Source organism: Narcine bancroftii, chromosome 1 (genome assembly GCF_036971445.1).
Source record: "Narcine bancroftii isolate sNarBan1 chromosome 1, sNarBan1.hap1, whole genome shotgun sequence".
NCBI classification, from domain to species: Eukaryota; Metazoa; Chordata; class Chondrichthyes; order Torpediniformes; family Narcinidae; genus Narcine; species Narcine bancroftii.
The window spans coordinates 201,406,405-201,431,178 of record NC_091469.1 but is presented as its reverse complement, the minus strand read 5'-3'; the positions used below and the strand labels follow the sequence as shown (position 1 = coordinate 201,431,178).

General features: G+C 38.2%; 1 protein-coding gene and 1 long non-coding RNA gene across 13 annotated transcripts in view; one reads left to right on the top strand and one right to left on the bottom strand.

Annotated features, from left to right (window-relative positions):
• The window catches only part of mapkap1 (MAPK associated protein 1), a 272,616-nt gene that overhangs the window by 14,690 nt on the left and 233,152 nt on the right, over nt 1-24,774 (bottom strand). For all 9 annotated transcript variants that reach the window (XM_069888225.1, XM_069888204.1, XM_069888217.1 and 6 more), the window contains 2 exons: nt 23,426-23,566; nt 10,713-10,850 (listed from right to left, as the gene is read on the bottom strand). In XM_069888225.1, coding sequence (XP_069744326.1) covers nt 10,713-10,850; nt 23,426-23,566 — 279 coding nt within the window. The remainder of the gene's footprint in view (nt 1-10,712; nt 10,851-23,425; nt 23,567-24,774) is intronic.
• Nucleotides 6,402-24,774, top strand: part of LOC138737588 (uncharacterized) — an 81,466-nt gene continuing 63,093 nt past the window's right edge. For 3 of the 4 annotated variants that reach the window (XR_011341055.1, XR_011341050.1, XR_011341039.1), the window contains exon 1: nt 6,402-6,641. This is a non-coding gene — a long non-coding RNA (uncharacterized lncRNA). Of the gene's footprint in view, nt 6,642-19,158; nt 19,298-22,346; nt 22,527-24,774 lie in introns of all 4 variants that reach the window. The other variant, XR_011341043.1, reaches the window with a different exon arrangement.

Below are 24,774 nucleotides of genomic sequence, written 5' to 3'. Positions count from 1 at the left end.
CCGCACCAAGATGACAAGAAATGCTTCACAGAATCTTCTGCATCAGAACCTAAAACCCATTCAATAAAACAAAATCAAGACATCTAGTGGCAGTAAAAGCTAACTACACTGATCTCAAACCCTCGTCTCAGGAGAGAAGGGTCAAAAGCATCAGACTATTGTGAAATGAATAGGTCAAAAAATAAATTGAGAATAACCCGAGCTTAACCAATGCTTTCAAGCCCTGGAGTGGTCATATTTCTCTGGAAATAAAATCTCTGGAAAACTTGGAGAGAAAAGAGACAAGACCGTTTACATTACATGCCACCTCAAAGAATTGGCTGAAAAAACTTCATCTGGTTCAGAACGGAACTAAATGTTAAAAAATAAACAGACCAAATCTGTCCATATGCAGCAGTGATCATTTTTTTTTACCTTGAGTAGTTTCAGATTTGCTCAAAATTCCTGAGAATGATTTCTTTTTACTTTAATTTTTTTTAAAAATTGAGATTTTTAAATTTTAGAGATACAGCCCAGTCAGGATCTTCCGGCCCATGAGCCTACACTGCCCAAATATACCAATTAACTTTGCTAATCCTGTACGTCTTTGGAACGTGTAAGGAAGCCGGAGTACCCAGGGAGTACAGACACAGGGAGAACGTACATATTCCTTATAGACACCGCTGGATTCGAACCTGAGTCACTGGGGCACTAATAGCTTTGCGATAACTGCTAATGGATAACCTAGTCTCGTTGATAATGTAGATCTTGCGTTTCTGATACATTTCAAATAAAAGGTGAGCAAAAATAATTTTGCAGCTATAGATAAAAATAAAATTTAGCACTGACCTATCATTATTCCCGCAAATGACCAAAGTTTGTCATTTTCTTTTAAGGTGAACTTCAATTCATTTCTATGAGAGGAGCATTTAATTTGCATAATTTCCTATAACACTTTCCACCTGCACCCAAGTTATCACAAGCAATTATTTTTAATGAAAAAGTGTCAGTATCAATTACGTTCAGGAATGTACCATTTGTGTAAATCCAGATTATTCATAATTCTGTTGGCACAAGTTTTCTGCATGTCCTATATGTAATCAAACTACATAATTATCATTCAAACATGGCCAACAGGAACTTTTATTCTATTAACCAGGATGCTTGCCACTTTTTGTTTTAAACCAAGGATGGACTGAAAACCTAACTCATCCAAGAAATTTAGAGTTATATCACCCAAGGGTTAATTATACTTAGCAATCACAGTTGAATTTGCAACAAAGCAATAGTCACGAGCAACTTTATCAGTGAAACCGCATAACATCCTTCACCCTTCCAAGGTGACAAAAACATTATTTAATAAAGTATCTTCACAGGTAAGGGACTTCCAAGAAGCAGGGTGCTAGTGGAGAGAAAAAAAAGTCACAATTTATTGACAGCTGTTTACGTGTGATGAAAGTGATAAATGTTTTTAAAACTAGAATTACTGTTATCAGAACTCGTCTCCAGGAGGTCAGTACCTCAAGGCCACACCAATCCCAATTACCAGGTAACTACTATTTCCACCACAACGGTGAAATGATGTCTTGAAGCATTGCCTCTAACTTAGTGGTCTGACAATGGATGAAAGGAATCTTTATGTGTTGTGGCACAGGACCAAGAATAATTTCTTGGAACCCAGTGCCTTACATTCACTGCAGATTGTCTGGAATACTTCAAATGCATATTCTTCAGTCCTCTGGGCCAGTCTGTCCCAGAAGAGAATCAGTAATTGTGTCTCAAGAATCAATGATGTGGACAAGTTATGGGTTCTACAGTCCTGAAAGAAGCACGCAAAGATCACCCTTTTTGAAATCAGTTTACTACAGCACTAAATCAGCTGAAGGACACTTGGCCTTATTGATCAGTTAGGTTCCCAGATCTTGAATTCCCTTGCAAGTAATAAAGAAACACACAATCAAGTTTTAGGCAATTTTTCTCCACAGTCACTGCTATTTTCAAGGATATTGTTGGTGAAAAGGTCAACTGACAATAGCCAAATCTTAAATGGAGGATGCAGACTTGGAGAAGTTAAACTCTCCAAACTAGACCTCAAATATGCAGTACAAGGCTGGAACACAGAGCAGGATCCATGCAGCTGAAAGGAGATAGAAGTTCTAAGAGAAACTGATTTGCTTTCAAAATAGCAGGTATAGCTCCCTCAACAATTATTTTGTTAATAGCTACAATATTCAAGGAGACACTCAGGGTCATACAGACAGCTTTCTTAATCCTTCTCCCTTTAAGTCTGACTCCTGACTATAAAATTCTTCAACATGTCTGAAGTGTCATCGAACAAAGTTGATTTTCTTTGCTGGAAGAGATGCACAAGTTAAAGCCATAATTTATCTCAACATAATAAAAACTTTTATGCATGACTGTCTGCTTGAGGTGTGGGTTTACTATAGTTTTTGTTTTACTTTTCAAAACTGTCATGAAGGAAATTTGCTGGAAAAATTCAAACAGTAAAAGAAAAGCTCAAGTTCACAGATAATGAGTATCGTACCAACTTTTAAAAACTTATTTTAAGTGTCTGACGTGAAGGCTAAGTAACTGATACCAAGAACAACAACGGTCAGGTTGGGGGTGGGGTGGTGAAGGGAAATTGTCAAATTGCCATTTGGCAAAAAATTCTATCGCTGGTTTTTTGGGACCATGATCTATAATGGGATAATTTTAAGATCACAATTTACATTTACAGAAACAATGTCATTTATCTTTTGGCATGTACAAATACTTCAGTAAAAGAAATGAGAAAATGCATACTGATGACATATTAATTAGAGTTTCCTACTGGTTTCATGGTAAAAAAGGGCAATTATACATGATTATGATTTACTAACCATTAAGATAAATTCCCAAATTGGAAATTGTCAAATAATTTAAGAAGTATTTTTAAAGCATTTGACAAAAAGCCCCCAGTGGTATTAATGTCCAATGTATTTTAAAAGTCTCAACAAAAAAAATCTTAATTAGACGCTCATTAGTATGTAAATGGAGTGGTGTTTTGTTACAACTGAGTAGGGATGATTTTTACGGAAGATCCTATTTAAAAAGTTATTATAATAAATGTAAAAAATTAAATTGGATGGTTTACTTCACTTTTTCCCCTAGACAAAAAAATAATGATACTTTCTCATTACACATGTTGGCTCTCAAACATCTGGTTTAATGAGGCACTTATGTTTGCTCTGACTTTGTTATTCTGGTGGCAAAATCTAAAATATAGTCACACACTTGCATAATTTTCTCACAACTTTTTAAATATACAAATTAATTGCTTGAAGACATTAACAGCTGTTCTTCAGTATTCCAACTTCATTTGGGAAATGGAGAATGAACGTCAACAAGCTACTCAATGTGGGTGCTCAATCTATCCTGCTGTCTCCTTCCATGTTCAGAGAACCACCAGTCCATTCATTAGACTGTGGTAATCAGTAGGATCTGGGGCAAACCACATTGCACCTTCCTTGCTCATAAAAGCTCAGCCAAGTCAATAGTGCCCCAGGATTTAATTTGGACCTTCTCATTCAAAGTTCAAAGCCAATGAGAAAAGAATTTACCTCGTGGCATCTCAAGAACCTGACAAAAATATATTAAAAATTACCTTTGGCAATTCAGTGAAAGGATTAATATCTTTCTCCAAAGGGTTTGTAATACTTGATTGTGGTCTGTTCAATAAGAAAAGTTGCTGTGTGCTGAAATTTGCTGACACAAACAATTTAAATACTACTGAGATTAGTGAGTTAATCTGATCAGCCCCACTAGAATGTACAGGTACTGCAGACAGAGCTTGTGTTTGCTTCTTTTCTCTTAATATGTTGTGTTTTTAAAATCAGCAGCCAAATTGCAAGGACTCAAAATAATTGGTCCGGAGGAGAGACAAAAATAATTTGGAGAAAAATGAGATCCAACATTCATCACAGACATCCAAGAAAATAAAACATTTCCCACACTACATGTTGTTAGACTAAATGTACTGCTGGAAGACCAATAACCCCACTACCTTCACATACAGTTTGCCATCTTTCCAAATGACTTGCAGCTAAATACTTAGCAATTTTATTTTGTTAAAATTCCTCAAATAATTAATATTTGGTTATCATCAACATTTTAAGCACAACACAGTTAACAACATTATTACAGCGCCATCGACGAATCTGATGTTTTCCAGTATCTGCGTGGGCTTTCTCCTCACCAGTTTCCTACCACCCTACAAAATATATGGAGGTAGTAGGTTAATTGGGATGGCATGGGCTTGTGGGCTGGAAGGACCTGTTATTGTGCTGTTTATCTAAATTTAAACATGTAAAAATTTGAAATGCAATGACAGAACCACCGTGGTTATGCATAACTGAAACCTAGAGTGGAAATGTATTATGGGCCTATTTCTCCCCATGGTGACTGTCTGTACTGCAAGCAATTCCAGCCAGCATTGTTTTGATGTCTTAATTCCAAGTCTCAGAATTGTGCTTTTGCACCCTTCTGGGCATTACTGTTAGTATCTGATGAAGAATGGACAAAGAAGAATAGAGCAAAACTAAGAGAAAGAAAGGGCTGTATGAATACCAAATGGGAAGCACGAAAGTAGAAACAACAGAAGGTGTTGTGTCTGTACACATTAACAGATCCCATAGGCTCGGAAAACAAGTGAATACCCATCACCAAGTGTGAAGTACAGTAATATTTAAACAAATTAAATTTAACCACATTTAAAAGAAATATTAAAATGAACTGGCAAACCCATTATATGTACAGAAATACAATAAATACTATTAATTTAGTAAACACTTAGCTTTGTTGTTTTAAAACCATAGATAATACAGGGAAAGTATGGAGCAAGTTAGCTGAAAATAATTGTGAACAATTATAAACATTAGAATTGTCGAATTCTTGCAAGTTATTTTGTTTTGTATTTTCACACTATCGCACATAATTAAAAAGGGATTAAGAAGGTGAGACAAGATATTGTATTTCTTTAAAACAAAGTTTGTTAATTTAATTAAATTCAGTGTTGAACCCAGAGTTCAAAATAAGTTTAATCTTAATATACCGATGTCAAATTAATCACCGCCAGCAGAATGGCAAAAGGTTTACGTGCAATTTAATAGGAACAGTTTCATTTAACTAATCTAATTCACACCGACATTATAGGATATACATCAGGAACAGATCAGGCGGCTTCAATCTGTGACAAAGTGACTGAATTGCCCTTGTTAATAAGATGGTGAAATGGCAAAGACCACAATTACTAGCTGTGTAAGGGCGAAACTCTGCAGCAGACTCTTGCATCCTTGTTCTTCTATTACAGCTTTCCCCCTCTGCCACCTGACTTCTTTTAGAATGCTGCAGTGTACCTTGTAAATCACAACACACCCCACTGCCCACCACTATCACCTCACCAGTCTTATTTTTGGAACAGATGATAAATAAATCAAAGTGTACTAAGCAGTTCTTCCACATGGCAATCGCCTCCCTCATTCCTTCTGCAGCTCATCAATCACACCATTGTCTGCTTGAAAGCCAAGGCTTGTAAATGTCATCTCCACTCAAGTCCAAGTAGAAGAAAATCAGAATACTGCTTGGAGTTTTAATTGGATAGTGTAATTAAACTAAAGTACTCTGGTAGGCTGGTTCTGACAGAATCGTCAAGATCCCTTTTAATAAGGCTGATATATTTGAAACAAGAATGATATAAAGACAACCAAAAATTATTTTAATTCCATTCCTAATACCATGATTTACAGGACCCACTTAGGTTTTAAATATTATTTATTTTAAACAAGTGATGGTACGAGGAAAATTACCTGAAGTTAACATTAACTTGCTCCACATGTAATGCTTGGTGGTCAGATAAATTGAACTTAGTTTGAGTTTCTATTTTTAAAATGCCAGCATGGTTTGAAACACATTTTTAAGAATTCCCAGATGGTTTTCAGATAAAAAGGAAGGAAGTAGAACAGTGAAAAGGAAGCCAAGAGGAGTAAAGAAGATAACTTGGCTGAGAATTGCTTGTATTCGTGAAGAGTTCCTTGCTCCTCTCACTGACTGGCAAGTTAAGCACAGAGCTCCATGATGCTGACAGCCACTTGGACGTGCACGAGAACAATCTTGGTCAGCTCCTCACCTTCTGGCCACCCCCCACTCCCCCTACCAGCCGCCTAACTATATTACCAATTATTGTCACTTTTAATAAATAACACAGCAGTGGAAAGCAGTTAGTACAGTATCCAAATACTATTAACATATTTGCTAATTGGTTAGGATTTACAATGGCAACAGCAAATCAAAGCAGAATGTCCTGTGGTCGCCATGGAAATCACAACTGGTTAATCAGAATTCTGAACCAAATTGAATTATCGCTATGACGACGACAAGAGAACCTCAAATCAGTGCCCACAGCATGTGAACTGGCACAAACGCAAGGAAGTGTTAAAATGCCAACTCAAATCAGCTGGAGGAATAAGGATGCGAGATGGGTGTAGTCAACAACATTTGGAAGGACAGTACTTCACAATCCAAAGGCGAAAACAGATTCCTCAATGCAAATCTGGACAATCAAAGCCTTGTCCTAAAAAAAATGTTTGCAAATTCCAGCAAGAAGAAAAGTGCCTCCAACACAAGTGAGAAAAAACAACTTTGAACAGGTGGAAATGGTGGCATGGGGTGGTGGGCAAGGTGATGCAGAGGTGGGCTGGGAATACTTTTATTTAACTCTCACCAGTCCCAGTATTTCTTCTGCGGTACACCATCTCACATGGATAAAAATCACACAAACAGGGGAGTGCATTTCAGGGAAAATTGCATGTGGCTTTTGTTTCCTGCCAAAAACAACAAATTGGCACCAGGGCTCGAGTATAGATTATCTTGTCTGACAACTGTGAAAGCAACCCAAATAATCCAAATGCAGATTTAAAACCTGGACCCATGCCAATCTGGCATTTGGTTCTCTCCAAACAGCACCTCAGGATTACTTATGTTAGGTTATTTCTTAAACAAAAAGGATTTTTTGCCCATTTCACAAAGCAGCTGAGTTAACACTGCCAGCTATTCTAAAAAATTGGCAGTTAATTTCTGATCTTATTACACACATGCAATATGCCACACGGGAGGTCAGCATTAGTGAGAAGCCAGTCAAACTAACTGTATATTAAATAAATTAGTATTACATCTTTTTTAAAGTTTACTTCTAGTGCAATCCATATTATGGCAAGATTCCAGGCATTAATTACACTGAACAGAATGAACTCCAGAATAGGGCATTGCAGGGCACAATACGATATTAGCATGTCAAATATCTTTGGTTTTAAATGAAAACTACATAAACCCATTTCTACCATCAATTTTGCTATCACTAACAGCCAGAATGAATTCTGCAAGGGAAGCTATTTTTGTGCAGATGTGAAATTCAATGAAAAGGACCGACTCTTGTAGGAACATCAATCAAAACGTCGGCTCTGGTGACAGATCTCAACAGTGAGGGAGGGTTAAAGGTCACAGGTTAAGGAAAAAGCCAAGCTCTGGTTGAGCTCTAATATCACTGTGGTGGAAATCTTGGAAAGGTACACCCTCCTGTATTAGCCTACCATCATTAATCTTCTTGCCACCTTCCTTAGCTAGTCAAGCAGAACTGCTCAATAGAAAACTCAGTGTTGAACCCAGACTACTAGAAGGTCCAGTCACCATTATCAGGTTAACATTCTTCTAAGCCCCTTTGCAGCAAAAGGAATGATAACAATTGAAGAGATCAAGGTCACATGATGTACTGCATCCAATTAATGATGAGCAGGATTTAACCAAATAATGTAGTGCTCACAGAAGAAAAAGAAATGAAACGTCTTTGTTGCATTTAACAGACTGAAACAAAGCAATCTTTCATCCAGTATCAAGGCTTGACAAGTATATTAGCATACTAACATTTCTAAATAGTGCAATACCAAGTGTGTGTGCACTTGCATGTGTAAATCCAATCATGAAGCAATTTAATTATTGTCTGTATTTTGAAAGGTGCACTTAATACTGACTGTACTGAGAGGCACCAAATAATTACTGTTTAAGATCACTGTCCTTCAAAATAAAAAAAAAGGAATCAAATAGGATATAGACTGCAATGGTCCTTAAAATTCAATTAACTAAGTTTAGAAATGTCAATATTATTCTGTAAAGACAATAAGCTAGACATGCATTGATTTGGAGGAGTTTGGCACATTAAATATCAACATGCATTATTATGAACAGCGTGGAAAAAAAAGGTGCCAAAGTATTTAAAATAATTGTTTTTAAACCTGATAAAAAGGTAAGTTCCTCATGTCCATATGTTTTGCTATTATTATCCAAAATTCTCCAATTGTCTATTCTGTGGCATTAAAGAAAACAAACATACCATAAAAATAACAAATTTGACCATGCAAATCATCAAATTGTGAGATCCTGCTAAATTTACCAATTTCTTTGACTAAAATTTAATTAAATTCATTGTACACAAGGTACATCAGATGTTTTGGAAGTCTTTGAAATTGTTTGCTTTGAAGCTTTGTTGATGAAATGATTATACAGCAAGTCCCAACTCCCAGATCACTTTAGAAATAACCATTTTACATTTTGACTATTTTTACAAAATTCAACCTTTAGCATAAAATAGCAAATTAACTTCTGACAGAGGGTCAAATGTACCTCTTTCTAATCTAAAATGCCTCCCTAAACTCACATTCCACCTTAAGCGATCCCTATGCCATATGTGTTCTGTGATCAGTAAGGGATTACTTAAGGTGGTTTGTGAGTGGGAAGAAAAAGTTTGAAAACCATTGTTTTAATTATACCTAGTTGACTCATTATGTGCACGGTTTCTGAAATCCAAAGGAAATGGGCCAATGACAATTTTTCTTGAGCAAAATATTTCAGTAACAAAAGCAGTGGTCTCAACCTTCCGTTCCCACTCACATACCACCTTAGATAATCCCTTACAGATCACCTATGGCATAGGGATTGCTTAAAGTGAAATGCGAGTTTGGGGGACAGTTTTAAAACCACCGTTCTAAACATTCATGATGCAGTGGGTAATGCAACTTCATAGAAAGCAAGCTTGATTTCTTGTGGAGGCCAAAGAGGATGTAAGTATAACAATCTAGATTCATTTTAAACAGATCCCCCAAACATGTAAAGTTGTGTTTCCCTCCTGTGAGCTTTGTACAAAACTGCATCTTGAGTAGATTAGATATCTTGAAATGATGCAGCTTAATTCAACAAGCACCATTAAAGAACTAAAAACCACAAGGCCAAAATCTTGCATGTAATCTTTCTTCATACATCTTCAACAAATAGACCGTATTTGATGGCATGCAAGACCCACTTTTCCCCCCCAAAAAATATCCCCTGGGTCTTATGAGAATTTGAAATGAGGGTGATAATGGTGGGTCATGCCGACAGTGATCATTGTCGCCATGTGGCTCACTAGCACCACCACCATCTATTGTTGGGGCCTGGTGGCGGGCTGTCAGTGGGGGGAGGGGAAAAACAGGGTGGTGGAATCAGTCTGGGGGCTGGTGGTGGGCTGTTAGGAGACTCTTCCAGTTGCCTGCTTCCCCACCCCCCCCCAACAGCCTGCCACCAGTCCCCATGCTGATTCCACTGCCCCGCAACCCTCGACAGCCTGCCACCAATCCCTAAACCGATCCCATCGCCCCGCTCCCCCCCACCCCAGGAAAGAGAGGGGCAGTGGGACCAGCGCGGCGACTGACAAAGGCCGTTTACTTTTATAAAATGCTATCTGCTATAGCTAAGCTGCTTTTGGTTTCTCTTGTAAATTACAGCAATATTATTAATAAAAAGATTTTTCCTGTTGTTTTAATTAAAAAAAAAGTTAGACATATTGCACGGCAACAGGCCATTTCAGCCCATGAGTCCATGCTGCCCAATTTAAATCTCATTAACCTACACCCCCAGAGGAATCACACACAAACAGAGGGAGAATGTACAAACTCCTTACATTTAGTGCAGGTTTCAAACCTTAGTCCGGTCCCAACTGCTGACGCTGTTAAGGCGTTGTGCTACTCACTACGTCAACTGTGCTGCCCTAGTTTTATATTTGATCAAGTTTTATTTCTGTTATACTGTAGCTACATATTTCAATAACATTAAATGGCTACCTGCAAATACACAAAAAATATTCTTAATATACCCTACTGAAATGGAGGTGGGGTGGGGTCTGATATGCCAGGGGTTCTGATATGCCATCAAATACGGTACTTATCAAGTTATTTATCCTGGTAAGACTACAATGAACTACCAACTTCTTCCAACTACAACTTTATGTTCAATTCTGCTACAAATTTGTTTAAAAATAAGAGTACAATAAAAAGAAATCACTTAACTGATGTTAGAACACCAGTAACTGATTGTTAGCCACAGACCTTATTAAATTCTCAACTTAAATGTGTCTAAGTTTATCACCAGCCAACTCTGACAGATTAACAGGGTACCATTGCAGAGTGTGACAAAATATTGCTCACCCTTCAGGCACTGAAAATTTAGTAACTGATTTCAGTAACAGTTTTACAGCTAGCAATCCAAAAGATAAAATAATGCATCATAGGCACCATTCTCTTATCTATTATTAAACCGGTGGACAATATGCAGCTTTAATTTTTCTATTTGAGTGTGTGCACTCATTTATAGAACACAAAGATACTACATACTTGGACTCTTCTCTTCCACAAGGTCACAAGCGCAGAGTAGATCAGAATCAATTGAAATGGGTTTCTGTTTAATCCAGAACTTGGTGCTCGCCTTCTGATTAGTAACAGGGTCTATCTCCACCTTTTCTCCCGAGATACCTGTGAATCAGCAGGGATATAAACCAGTGGGCTGTGTAAGTGATTTTATATCAACCATTTGACACACTTTATAAATCTTAATGGAATGAACACATAAAATACTCTTAAGTCCTCCGAAACTCAGCTCTTCTGCAGCATTCTAAAAGAAGATTGAATACAGAACTGATTTCTGGACCACCAGCTGAACAAAATAAGGATAAAAGCATCTGATACGAATACTGTATTCTTATTAAAAAAAAAGGTAGTGGTATTGAATTTGGTTACACTTAAAAAGCTGAATTATCTAACATCACTTAGTATGAGAATGTTTCAAGCACAAGTTATTTAGGACACTAAATGATTGTATTAAATCAGTTTGTTTGTGAAATGTGGCCAATCATCCTCTTATACAAGTGTCATCTAAATGTGGTGATACAGGAACCAATTTCTCAAATAACATTGCATGCAGAGACAAAAGTAGTAATTAAGTAAAAAAGGCAATTTTGAAGGCAGGCATTCAAATACAGGTACATAACATATACAAAAAAGGCTTATTGAAAATCTAAATGCTTGTTTTTAAAATATTTTTGATGAATTAAATCACGGGTTTTAGAGGGGTGCTAACCAATGGTTTTGATGGAGTACACTAAGTGGGTAGAATGGGGATGAAATTGCCAAAATTTTATGATGCGGAAGCAGATTTAATATCACAAAATGGCTACATCCTACATGAAATAATGGTGCACAATTCACAAAGAGAGTGAATGTTTTCAAATGTGTTAATGTGCATATTAAATTTAGTACATCAGTTCAAGATAATAATTTCAAATGTCCTGCAAATCAAAAAAATTCACAACATTGCAATAATTTAGAAGGCACTGGTGAGTCCTCATTTGGAATATTGAAAGCAGCTTTGGGCTCCTCATTGAAGAAAGGATGTGTTGAGGTTAGAAAGGGTTCAGAGGAGGTTCACAAGAATGATTCTGGGAATGAAAGGGTTATATGAGGAACGTTTGATGCCTCTTGGCCTGTACTCATTGGAATGTAGGAGAATAAGAGTGGGTGGGGGGGGGGGGGGGGGAGGATCTTATTGAAACATTTTGAATGTAGATGTAAAAGTTTGTTTCCCATCGTGGGAGAGTAGAGGACAAGAGGGCACAACTAACTTCAGGATTGAAGGGCGTCCACTTAGAAGAGAGATGTGGAGGAATTTCTTTAGTCAGAGGGCGGTGAATCTGTGTAATTTGTTGCCACAGGCAGTTGTTGTGCCCAAGTCATTGAGTGTACTTAAGGCAGAGATTGTCCAGGTTCTTGATTATCGAGACCATCAAAGGTTATGGGGAGAAGGCCTGGCAGTGGGGCTGAGTGGGAAAATGGATCAGCTCATGATTAAATGATGGGCTGACTAGCCTATTTCTGCTCATACATCTTGTGTTCTTGTGGTCCAATAAACTCCTGTTAAGTGACTTTAAAAAAAGATTAAATAAATCTTTTAATGCTACATAAGATCCCCATATGTGGTTAAATCTAGAAATCTAATTACTGGAGAATAAAAGAAATTTAGAAAATGTTCTATGGCAAGTTAAATGCATTTTCTTTCACTTTAAATCAAGCAAGTGACACTGAATAACAGGTAATCCAGATAGTTCACAGTCAGATTTATGGTTATGAACATGTACCACGCAATTTGTTGTTTTGCGGCAGCAATATTGTGTATTACAGGTGTAAAATTGCAAAAAATTTTAGATCTCTAAATGCAATATTTAAAAATAAATAATTAGTCCAAAAATAGAAAAAAAAAATGAGGTAGTGTCCATAGGTTCAATGTCTGTTCAGAAATCTGATGGCAGAGGGAAAGAAGCTGTTTTTGTAATATTGGGCATACATCTTCACAGTCCTGTAACTCCTTCCTGATGGTATCATTGGAAAAGGGCATGGCCTGGGTGGTTAGGGGCCTTGATGATGGAGGCACCAGCTCTTGAATAATGCAGTGAAGACTAATGCCCATGAGGGCACTGGCCAAGTTTACAAATCTCTGTAGCCTTTTCCTGTCCTGTGCATTGGCACCTCCAGATGCAAACAGTCAGAATGCTTTCCTTGGTACACCTGTAGAAATTTGAAAGTTTTTGGTGACATATCGTGTCCTCAAGCTCCTAATGAAATATAGCCACTGGTGAGCATTCTTCATTTCATCAATGTGACAGACTCAGCACAGATCTTCAGAGATGTTGATACCCAAAATTTGAAGTTCCTTGGCCTCCTACAACTGACCCTCGATGACCACTTCGTGTTCTCCGAGCTTCCACTTCCTGATGTCCACAATCAATTCCTTAGGTTTGATGAGTGCAAGGTTGTTTGATACCACTTAACTAGCTGATCTATCTCACTCCACTATGCTTCCTCATTGCAATCTGTGATTCTACTGACAACCATTGTAGCAAATTTGTAGATGGATTTGTGCCTAGCAACAGCACAGATGCAGAGAAGGTAGAGCAGTGGGCTAAGAACATGTCCTTGAGGTACCTGTGTTGAATGTCAGCGAGGAGAAGCTGTTACCGATTTGCATTCACTATGGTCTTCCGACGAGGAAGCCAAAGATACAATTAGAGAGGGAGGTGTAAAGGCTCATGTTTTGAAGCTTGCTAACCAATACTGAGGGGATCTGAAATCTGAGCTATAATTAATGAAAAGCAGCCTGATGAACATATTGCTGTTGTCCAGGTGATCTAAGGCTGAGTGAAGAGTGAGTGAGCATCTGCTGTGGAATTGCAGTGGGTCCAAGTTTTTACTTAGGTGGAATTTAATTCTGCCCATGACCAACCTCTCAAAGCATCAGTTGCAAATGATATCAAGAAACTCAAAGTTCTAACTATTTTGACAGTGAGAGCTTTCATTTGACTGTTAAGTGGTGGGCATTAATTCAGTGGGATCCCTGGCACTAAGCAGCTGTGATATCATCAACCTGGGTATGCAACCAATTATGAAGATCTTTCATTATTATTGCAAAGATAGCAGTTCAAGAAGTTTTTCAGTTGGGCACTGAAAAAATTAAAAGTGATTAAAAAGGTAAGAATGCCACAATTTATTTGAAAAAGTTCCTTCTATTTAAAATCTCTAATGGGAATTAAGTCAGCTATAAATTACATCAAGGGCTTGTTAATTTACTAAGCAGTGTTTATTGCTTGGTAACACTATTAAAAGGTCACTTGGAAAACAAGTAACCAAATACAAGATTTTCAGATTTTGCAGCATGAAAACGAAACTTGATGCGCCAGGTTAATCTCCAAGCTGCTTTCTGTTTTCAAATAGTGTCCAGGTAATCAGTAAACACCAGTGATGTTGTCATGGCTACAGTGCTGATTTCAAAATCTGGAAAATATTTTGAATACCACCATTCAATTTATAAAAGCATTAGATTGCACTTTGGGGAAACTTGATGGAGAAAATATGTTGACAAAAACATCACAACAAATTATTTGCAAGAGTGTCAATAGAATACAACGTTCAATAACCCTTCAGTAAAGTGAACATGCAACTGGCTTAATTTCTGACTTGCAATTGGATCAGTAAGATATAGCTGCCATTTCGAAGATCACAGATGGTTACTGGAACAATGAACTAATCAAGTAATGTTTATCCATTTGTTTTGAACAATGCCCACAACACAGAATTATACATGTTCATCTGAAAAATGGGATGCTTAACTTCCATTTCGGAAAGTAGTTTAACTTATCATTTGACAATGTCCCAACCAAAGAGCACTTTTCTGGTAGTCATTCAACCATTGCGGATCAAGACTCCAAATTTAATAGAACTCACAACTTTCTAATATAGATAAAGGTGCACCTGCTAGAAAATAAACCAAACAAATGCAAATTTTTTAAATCTGCAGATGCCGGAAACCTGAAATAAAAACAAAGTAGTGGAAACCTTCAACAAGTAAAGCAGCATCTGTAGAAAGAGGAACTGTGAATAATACTCATGTTTTGTCTCCTTCCTAGCTTTGCCAATGGGTCTTTGACCTGAACTGTTAACTGTTTTTCTTGCCTGGGATGGTGTCTGAAGTGCTGAGTGCTTCCAGCATTTTACTTAAGAAACATGTTCATCCAGGTCTCAGAAATAAAATTTTATAAATTGAATTGAGATATTAGAGGCTGCGATGGTTTAGGAAATAAAATGTCATCTCTGCTGAGAAATTTCAGTATGGCAGGAAGCCAGCTCCCTTGGGAGATTGATACCTAATGAATATCAACCCAATGTTTCAACAAGATTGGTAATTCACAGAGCTGAACAGGTGCATTAAAGCTCATTTTAGTACAGACAAAAGAGTCAAAAATAATGAATCCTTCTGAATGCTCTAATAAACTACTTGAATATTGAAAAATCTGTTTAATTGGGGAATCTATGCCACTAATGTAACTTGTGAAAGCGAGTCTTATTCTACAACTGTTGGACTTTTAGCATACAGATAAACTCAATGTGGGGCAGACACTTGCAAATAAACACATTTAGTTCTGTTTTTTTAAAGTAATTCATGGGGTGAAGTATCTGGTGATTAGTTCTATAAACTCAAAAGCAGATATAATTTGGTTTGGTATTATTTAAACAATTTCCACTCCCACTGATCAGAATATTTTGTAAGCATGAAGTCATCGATTAATGAATAGCTTCCCAACTCTTCAAAGATCCCTTTTAATAAAGTAAAGGATATCAACAGGATGATGCTATTAAACAAACAGAGGAATGACAACATTATTATGATTGTAATATTCTTTAAACACAAAAGACAGCATTAATAAACAGGATGTGCAGCCCAAAATATCTGATCACTAAAAGATTTAAAAAATAAGCTAATCTCAATAAAAGCATAAATTAAAGTCAATAGAATGCGTACATGTTAATAAACTCTTGGTAGTGAATACTTTTTTTCAAGTGGTTACAAATCAGATATCATGAAAAAAATACTCTCACAAAACATTTTTAAACTTGCTGTAATCTGTCAAAGAAAAAAATAAACAATTGTTTCCAGTTGACAAAGCCCCTGAAAATTTGCTATCTAATAAGGGAATACATCTAAAAATTTTTCCATGGTCCAAAAGCTCCAGAAACCACAGAAGCAGTCAATATTGTTAATGTACCTTGTTAATTTGATGGGATTTGTCAGGTAACTCCACTGGAAAATTATATAAAACTGTTCCAGATGAACAGATGATAGTGACATGAATTAAACTGATAGAACAATACCAGAATATAAACCAGAAATGACACCTAAAGTGGCTGTTGATTTATTGCCATCCTGAGTTTGGTTCTGGGCTTCCATGTATATTAGTGCTACAAATCTGGGTCCATTTAGCAGCGAGATGCTCGTACATACATCACTAGCTCCTGCTCCAAGCCAAGGTCATTCCCTATTGCATCAATCTTTTCAGTAAAAGGCTACTCCGCCACAGCTTGTTTTTACCCATTCGAGCTTGGTAATGTTTTGAGGGTGGGGGTTGGAAGAGGGGAAGAAGAATGAGGATAATGAAGCTATTTCTAATTTTAAAGACAGCACTACGAACAGATTTAAAGCTCACCTTCCAATGTTTTTTGGAAAAATAAATGTACGAGGAGGTCACTCCTCCTCCCATCTTGAAAAATGTAGTGTTCAATTAAAGATGTACAAATGGTGAAAAACAAAGCAATAAAAGGATCCAAATCACTCTGCATCTTAACTGTAATTTACAAGTCTAGCTAGCGTTAGCATTTTGGTGTAGTCAGCAATAAAATGGCACACTTCTGGAACATTTAGATATTGTCAAATTTTGCTATTCACAATTAACACCCATATTTATGGGAGATAAAAATACTTCACCTTATGCTAATTAAATTTAACTGATGTACTGGAAGTTTGCCAAATTACAGGCAACTTTTTTCTCAGAAAAGCATGCATAAGTTTCCAAGATTTTTTTCCCCTAACACCCTAAGGTTCTTCAAACAGACATTGTCACAGAAATATAAAGCTTTACCTGGCAAGTGAAGGATTCTCCACTTTTCACAGTTCATTCTAAGATTGTTTTCTTCTTTGTCATACAAAACTTGATATATTATCAATATTTTACCATCTCAATGAGGAAATTAAGCGGAAGGACATTTTGAAATAACACTACTCTGGGGGAAAGTGCATTAAGACAGTGATGTCCAGTGGACCCTTGTCAATTTTGTGACAGCAGCAAAGTTCTGTGGTGCTTGAGGAACAGGACTTGGGTTGAGAGCTCCAAGGCTTTACTACTCTAATTTTCTGGTTTTGCAAAGACAGAAGACAATTATGTTTTGGATTTCAGAGTGCTGGACAGATGGTGTTAGGAAGGGAACTGGATGATGGTAGGAACTGAAGCTGAACTGGATGCAAAGATGAAGAAGATGACTGAAATGGAGGGCAATGGTGTTGGTATAATGTTATGCTTTCCCTCTTCCCTCCACCAAATTTCAGGTAACCTATCCCCATTTTACTTGCATCTCTAACCATTCCCCCTCCTTCCGGTGGTCTCTCCTTCCTATCCAATATCTTATAAGCCCCTTTTCAGCTTCTTTCCCCCACCGCCCTCTACTAATTTTTCATAGATGGCACCTAAATTTGAACTCTGAGTGATGTAAAATCTCTACATACAGCCTCTGAGGGACTGGGAAGCAAGCACCACCTGGTAAATTGAGGATCACAAAGCATGTGATGGAAGCTAATGTTTGACTTTCCAATCAATGCACAATGAGATAAAATTTTCAGGCAGTTGTTTTGTGCTGGATTTAAATAATTTTCAGGTGTGGATGTTTAAAACTGTTTCATTGTGGCCAATCTTACTTTCTTGGCACGCATGGCAGCTAGTTTGTAGATACCCAGAAACAACAAAGCATAATGATGACTGAAGATGTTTTAACAACCTTTATGGAGAAATAAGCACCAGGAGAATTTTAAATTTCTTCAAAACTGCTCATGATCCTCTTTTTTTTAAATCATAAAAGCAGGAGGGCCAAGGGTTAACACTGTATCAGAGAAATGCACTCTGAATATGGTAGACCCACCTTCTGAGCAGAGACAGAGCCGTTATCAAACCCACACTCCTGTTCGGCTCCGAATCATAGGTCCTCTACCGGCATCACCTACGGCTCCTAGAACGCTTCCACCAGCGTTGTCTCCGCTCCATCCTCAACATTCATTGGAGCGACTTCATCTCCAACATCAAAGTACTCGAGATGGCAGAGGCCGACAGCGTCGAATCCACACTGCTGAAGATCAAACTGCGCTGGGTAGGTCACGTCTCCAGAATGGAGGACCATCGCCTTCCCAAGATCGTGTTATACGGCGAGCTCTCCACTGGCCACCGAGACAGAGGTACACCAAAGAAGAGGTACAAGGACTGCCTAAAGAAATCTCTTGGTGCGTGCCACATTGACCACCGCCAGTGGGCTGATATCGCCTCAAACCGTGCATCTTGGCGCCTCACAGTTCGGCGGGCAGCAACCTCCTTTGAAGAAGACCGCAGAGCCCACCTCACTGACAAAAGACAAAGGAGGAAAAACCCAACACCCAACCCCAACCAACCAATTTTCCCTTGCAACTGCTGCAACCGTGTCTGTCTGTCTGTCCCGCATCGGACTTGTCAGCCACAAACGAGCCTGCAGCTGACGTGGACATTACCCCTCCATAAATCTGAGGTGGGGCATTAAATGATGATCTTTTACTTGATGAAACTGGACATCGAATTTGTGGATGTGACCACTCCTTGTAACCAAATGATTCAGGTTTATCACGGCTCCATGCCCGTGTAAATTCTTTGCCTACTCTGCTAATAAAAACAGTATTGACATTTCAACCACACTAATTTGCAAGTATTTTAAAAGGTGGCTATTGGCAATAGATACAAATCAGAAACATACACTGGCATACAGATTTGCCAATACATCGATGGGAGAGAAGGGTGGGATGTCCCACACGACTGGCATTTAAACCACAGGCAGCCCAAGAAATCATACTTGCTCGCTGTCATTTGCTGAAGTTCGTCAGGACGCAAAATGCTGCGAGTTCCTTCCACCACTAGGCGCCGTGGAACTGAGCCTTGCTGAAATGTTGGTGGAAATTCTTAGAAATCTGGTGCCAAAGATACTGACTACTTCAATGGAGGGCTAATGACTGTTTAGTTTGCTTTTACTCAAATTATATTTTTAGCTAACTAATTTATCTTGCATTCACTTTTTTACTTTTAATAGCTTTGAAATCTTTCTGAAAACATTGAAAAACTTGTTAAAACCATGAAGATTTTATCGATGTCAATGGTGGTTTGTGTCTTAGCAGGTCAGCAAAGCTTTCAGGCAGCTCGGGCCCTTTCACAAGGGGCACCACTGGTGTCCAGATGTTGCCATGATTTTTTGGAATGTCTGGATTTGGATAGATGCAGGAGATTCAAGTTCAAGTTTGAAACTACCTTGGGCAGGTGAACCAAATCAGCAATGTGTCTAAACTAAGTTGTTTTTAGTGAGAGGTTTAAAAACATAAGGGTGGAGAAATTCAGGTCAAAGCGTAATTTATATAGCAAAGATAAAGACACAGCCAATGTTTCAGGCTTGAGCCCTTCAATCACTATGTCTGCAGACTTTCGTGCTTTACTCCACTTGAGTCCCTTTAGTGTTTGTTTGTTTCAAAGATATTTACTTATTTGAAATAAAGTGCATATTGAAGTAAAAAGTCCAGTGAAAGATTTTCTTGTCCATTAATTTCATCGTGCATATTATCCTTCAATAGGAATCCTCCAACATTTCTACATTCACCATAAAGCAGACTACCATAAAGTGCAGAATTAAAATATGACTGAAAACTCACATTTATAAAGCACAATGAAAGGTACATTAACCCCTGAAAGCAGTACTCACAGGTCAGTCCCATCAGAACTGAACAAGTTGAACCATTCGTTTCACCTAACAGCTCCACTCCCCTCTTATCATTTATCTTCAGTGATAAGGAATGACCTTTTCAAGCTCTCTGTTCTGACAGCTTCCAGATGCAGAGGGGCCAAAAAATTCTCCAAGAAGCATACTAATAGCAACTGGCAAAAAAGGCCTTGCACAATATTGCATGTCTGAATGGTAGCAAGTTCTCACCAACATAACGAAACAAGAATTTCCCACTGAGGGAACAATAGAAATTTCATCCTTTAAATCAATTGTGATCAAGCCAAAGCCACCTCAACATTTAAGTTAACTATTTAATTTCCTTTTATGCCTTCAATTATTTTCAAATTTCCTCAAAGTATTTCAAAGCTGTACAATGTTTCATTGCAGAAAAAAAAGACAGCATCATTAGTGCAACGCCTTTACAGCACCAACGGTTGGGACTGGACCAGGGTTTGAAACCTGCACTGTCTGTAAGGAGTTTGTATGTTCTCCCTGCGTCTCCGTGTGTTATCTCGGGGGTCTCTGGCTTCCTCCCACCCTTAAAAAACATTCCAGGGTGTAGGTTAATGGGATCTAAATTGGGTGGCATGGACTCTTAGGGCTGAATTGGCCTGTTACAGTATGCCTAAATTTTAAAAAATAAATTAAGATTCCATGGTTACTAGGTATGACATTATTTTTCTCTCATCCATGTGCCCCTATTGTGTCAGCCTCCACCGCCTCTCCTGGCAATGCATTCCAGGCACCCACAAGTCCTTAAAAAAAACATATCTGATGTCTCCACTAAACTTTCCTTTCTTCACTATGCACTAATGTCCTCTGGTGTTTGTTATTCCTGCCCTAGGAAAAAGATGCTGGCTGTCTAGCTTATCTACGTCTCTCATAATCTTGTAGACCTTGATCAAATCACCTCTTATCCTTCTTCACTCCAAAGAGAAAAGCCCTAGCTCTGCTAATCTTGCCTCACAAGACACATTTTCCAAACCAGGCAACATCCTGGTAAATCCTCTGCAACCTCTCCATAGTTTTTACATCCTTCCTGTAATGAGGTGACCAGAACTGAACACAATACTCTAAGTGTGGTCTCACCAGAGATTTATAGAGCTGCAACATTACCTCACAAATTCAGAACTCAATCCCCTGACTAATGAAGCCCAGCACACCAAAGGCCTCTGAACTGTCCTATCAACCTGCGCAGTAACCTTGAGAGATTTATGGATTTGGACCCCAAGGTCCCTCTGTTCTTTTACACTGTTAAGTATCCTACAAGTTTGACCTTCCAAAATGCATCAGCTCACACTAATCCAGATTGAACTCTATTTGCCACTTTTCCGCCCAACTCTGCACCCTGTCAATATCTTGTTGTAACCTACAATAACATTCAACACTATCCACAACTCTCCCAACCTTCGTATCATCTGCATATTTGCTTACCCATCGTTCCACATCTTCATCCAGGTTATTTATAAAAACCACAAAGAGCTGGGGTCCCAGAACAGTTTCCTGCAGAACTCTACTAGTCACTGATCTTCAAGCAGAATACTTACTGTCCACTACTACTCTCTGCTTTCCACAGGCATGCCAATTCTGAATCCATACAGCCAAGGTTCCATGGATCCAATGCTCATGACTTTCTGAATGAGTCTCTCATGAAGGACTTTTTCCAAATGCCTTACTAAAATCCATATATACTACATCTACCACCCTACCTTCATAAATTTATTGTGTTACCTCCTCAAAAAAACCCAATAAGGTTCGTGGGGCATGACCTTCCCACATAAAGACATGATGACCATCTCCGAGAAGATTGTACTTCTCTAAATGTTCATAAATTCTGTCCTTAAGAATCCTCTCCAAAAGTTTGCCCACCACTGATGCAAGGCTTACTGGTCTATAATTCCCAAGATTCTTCCTATTACCATTTTAAAAACAAGAGGTCCACATTTGGCATTCTCCAATTCTTCAGCACCTTCCTTATGGTCAAGGAGGATGAAAATATCATTGCCAGAGCCCCTACAATCTCTTCCCTCCCTTTCCATAACAACCTAGGGTATATCTTGTTTGGTCCCAGAGGCTTATTAATCCTAATGTTTTTAAAAAGATCCAGCACTTTCTCTTTCTTTATCTCAACACGTTCTAGCACATAAGCTTATTCTATTCTAACCTCACCTTCACCAAGGTTCTTTATTCTGGTTAATACATAAGCAATGTGTTCATTTAGGATTTCCCCAAATTTCTCCACTTCTAGGCACGTTGCCTTCTTTATCATTAAGCAGCCCGACCTCTGGTATGGATTGTGGAGGGCTATGTGGCCTCTCCATCAGAAACTTGGTGGGAATGTGGATGGTGGAGGGTCATATGGCCTCTTTGTCTGGAATTTAGTCCGAAGTCGCATCACTTGAAAAGCTGAGAAGGTAAATTGTGCTTTGATTGTGGATCAGAAATATTTGAGGAATTAAAGGAAAGGTGCTCTTCTTCCAGCATGCTCAAATCAAAAGTAGTTTGATTAGAACTTTGTGGCAACTGTTAAACCTGCATAAAAGAGCTTGTGATGGCTATTAAAGAACAGGTAATTATTTATTTATATTGCAGCAACTGTATTGAAGTGCGAAATGAAGAACGAGAAAATGATCAGATGTAGTCGAGTCGAAGTTCAGTATAAGTTGTTTACTCAAAGTCGCACATAGCTTTTAAAACCCCATGCGTTCGAAATGATGTCATCAGATTGTGACGTCATTCAGAACCTCCCAAGCTGGTTCGATTAAGTCTCCGGTGAGCTGCTACAATATTTAAATAAACGATGCCTTATAGAGTATTGTTAATTAAAGTTGTAAGTAAATTTTAATTCTAATCAAAGATCCATCTTCAATTCACTTATTCAATTGCTATTTCATATGCATCTCCTGCTACCTACAAAAGCAACCATCATACTCAAATTCCTATCACACTGTGGACACACCCTCTTCCCCCTCCTCCCATTGGGAAGAAGGCTCAAGGCGGTGAAACAGGCTCAAAGACAGTTTTGTCCCAGCAGCCATCAGGCTCCTGAATGAACTCCATAATGGTGCTATCATGCTTCCCTTGTCTGGTACTAATTGATGTTTCTTTATATGTATATATATATATAGCTCCATTCTCTACAAATTGTGCTCTTAACATGGTGGTTTGAATGTTAGAGATAACCTGTTAGACTTCTTGCAGAAGAACCCCCCTCACTGTACTAGGTAATAATGTGACAAATAAACTTTCACCCCGTGGACTTAAAAGCATTTATAAAATAAGATCTTACTCAATCCTAGAAAAATACCTTGTACCTCAATGGAGAAAAGGCTCCGCAGGACACTATTTGGGGCAAAGAAGATTCCACACACAAAATTAAGCTTCTATTAACACATCAGTTTAGTTGTGCGTTAAAATATTATGGCAGCCTTTCCTTGGAAATATCCAATACTTTCAGCAACAATCTGAATAATTAGTTTCTTTGTGTTCCATTACAATTAATGTAATTGGGGCCTACAATATTACCAGCCATTACAGAATTATTTTGAAAATGAGCGATTTGAAAGAAAGCAATTTACTTCAGGTAATTATTTTTAAAATCTAATTTTGCACTGTTTGAAGTCATTTGGCAGGCATAAAAAGGCTGTTTTCCCCCAAGTAATAACAATTACCTAATTGAACATCAGTGGTGAATCGAAGCTTGTGAACGATGCTGACTTTGTAAGATTTGTAACGATGACTACTCAAAATATCCTGCACTGTTGTTATATCCAGAGGTGGCTCATCTTCTGAGCTCTCTTCTCCTCTTGAACCTACAGAAAGAGGAAAAAGAATTGCAAGACTGAGAACTCTCATTTGCAAAAGGAAATCACCCACTCTTAACATTTCAAATTATAAGCAATGAAAAAGGGAACCATATTGATTTGTTAAATTAAGCAAACTAACCTCTTATTAATTAATTATTTGAGAAACTGGATTAACATCTCAGTTTTGAACTCTTGCCGGAAAGCATTAGACTCAAATTCCTTTATACTTAAAATCCATGAGACACCAATTCTATTCTTTCCACAATCATCTGTCAAACTTTGATATCTTGTTGAAATGGCTGGTGAAATCTTCAATTCTGACTGAGAAAGTGCTCTCAGAAAAGGGGCAGATTCTAAACCTCCCTACTCTGGTGAAAATGGGCTTTTACAGATTTCCTGCCCACTTCAAAAATGTCCAGTTTTCATTTCTTTGGATTTCAAAACCCCAGCAGGTTTGACAGCTGACGGCTGATGTGCAGAATTCCAGCTCTGCATCCCAGCAGGTGGTGAATAATCACCCCTGCTGACTGAGTTGCTGAGGGCCTCTGGCATTTTCTTGTTTTGCTTTCAGCTTTCAGGCATCTGCATTTTTTTTTCTTGTTTTTTGGGTCAAACAAATCATTTCTCCCACAAAGGATTCTTTTTAAAAATTCAAGATCTGCATTGTTCGGTTTGAATGACATTAATAAAATAAGCCATTAGACAAACCCCACACTCTCATAACACATCTCTGGCAAGTAGCAACAGCTTTTCATCATGCTCTCCTTGAATCCCTCTCTGTAACTAATCCCACTGAATCACTTCTCATTTTGAATACAGGCTAAGCTTTCCCCATTGTTTGGGAAAGGATAACACCTTCATTTTGGAATTCATTTAAAAAACACTAACACTTTTAAGAAGAGCATGTAGCGGCCTTGTAGTGGGCTGAACAGGCACACAGCGCAGTATCACGAACTGTCTCTGGCGCGGTTTTGCGGACGTGCGAAACCATAATATGGATGGCTGCATATTCACCTAATGGACCACACGCGAGGAATGGCACATTGAGCTGCTGAGTCTCCTGCCGGAAGGCATGGAACATTCACGAGACTTAATTTAAATCTGCCGATCCCGTGGATCGGCAGCAAACTCATAATGGCGTCCCACCTTGTCCCGTGGAGCCTGGGACATATTGTATATAAAAGAAGCTTGTAAACCCTGAATAAATCGGTCTT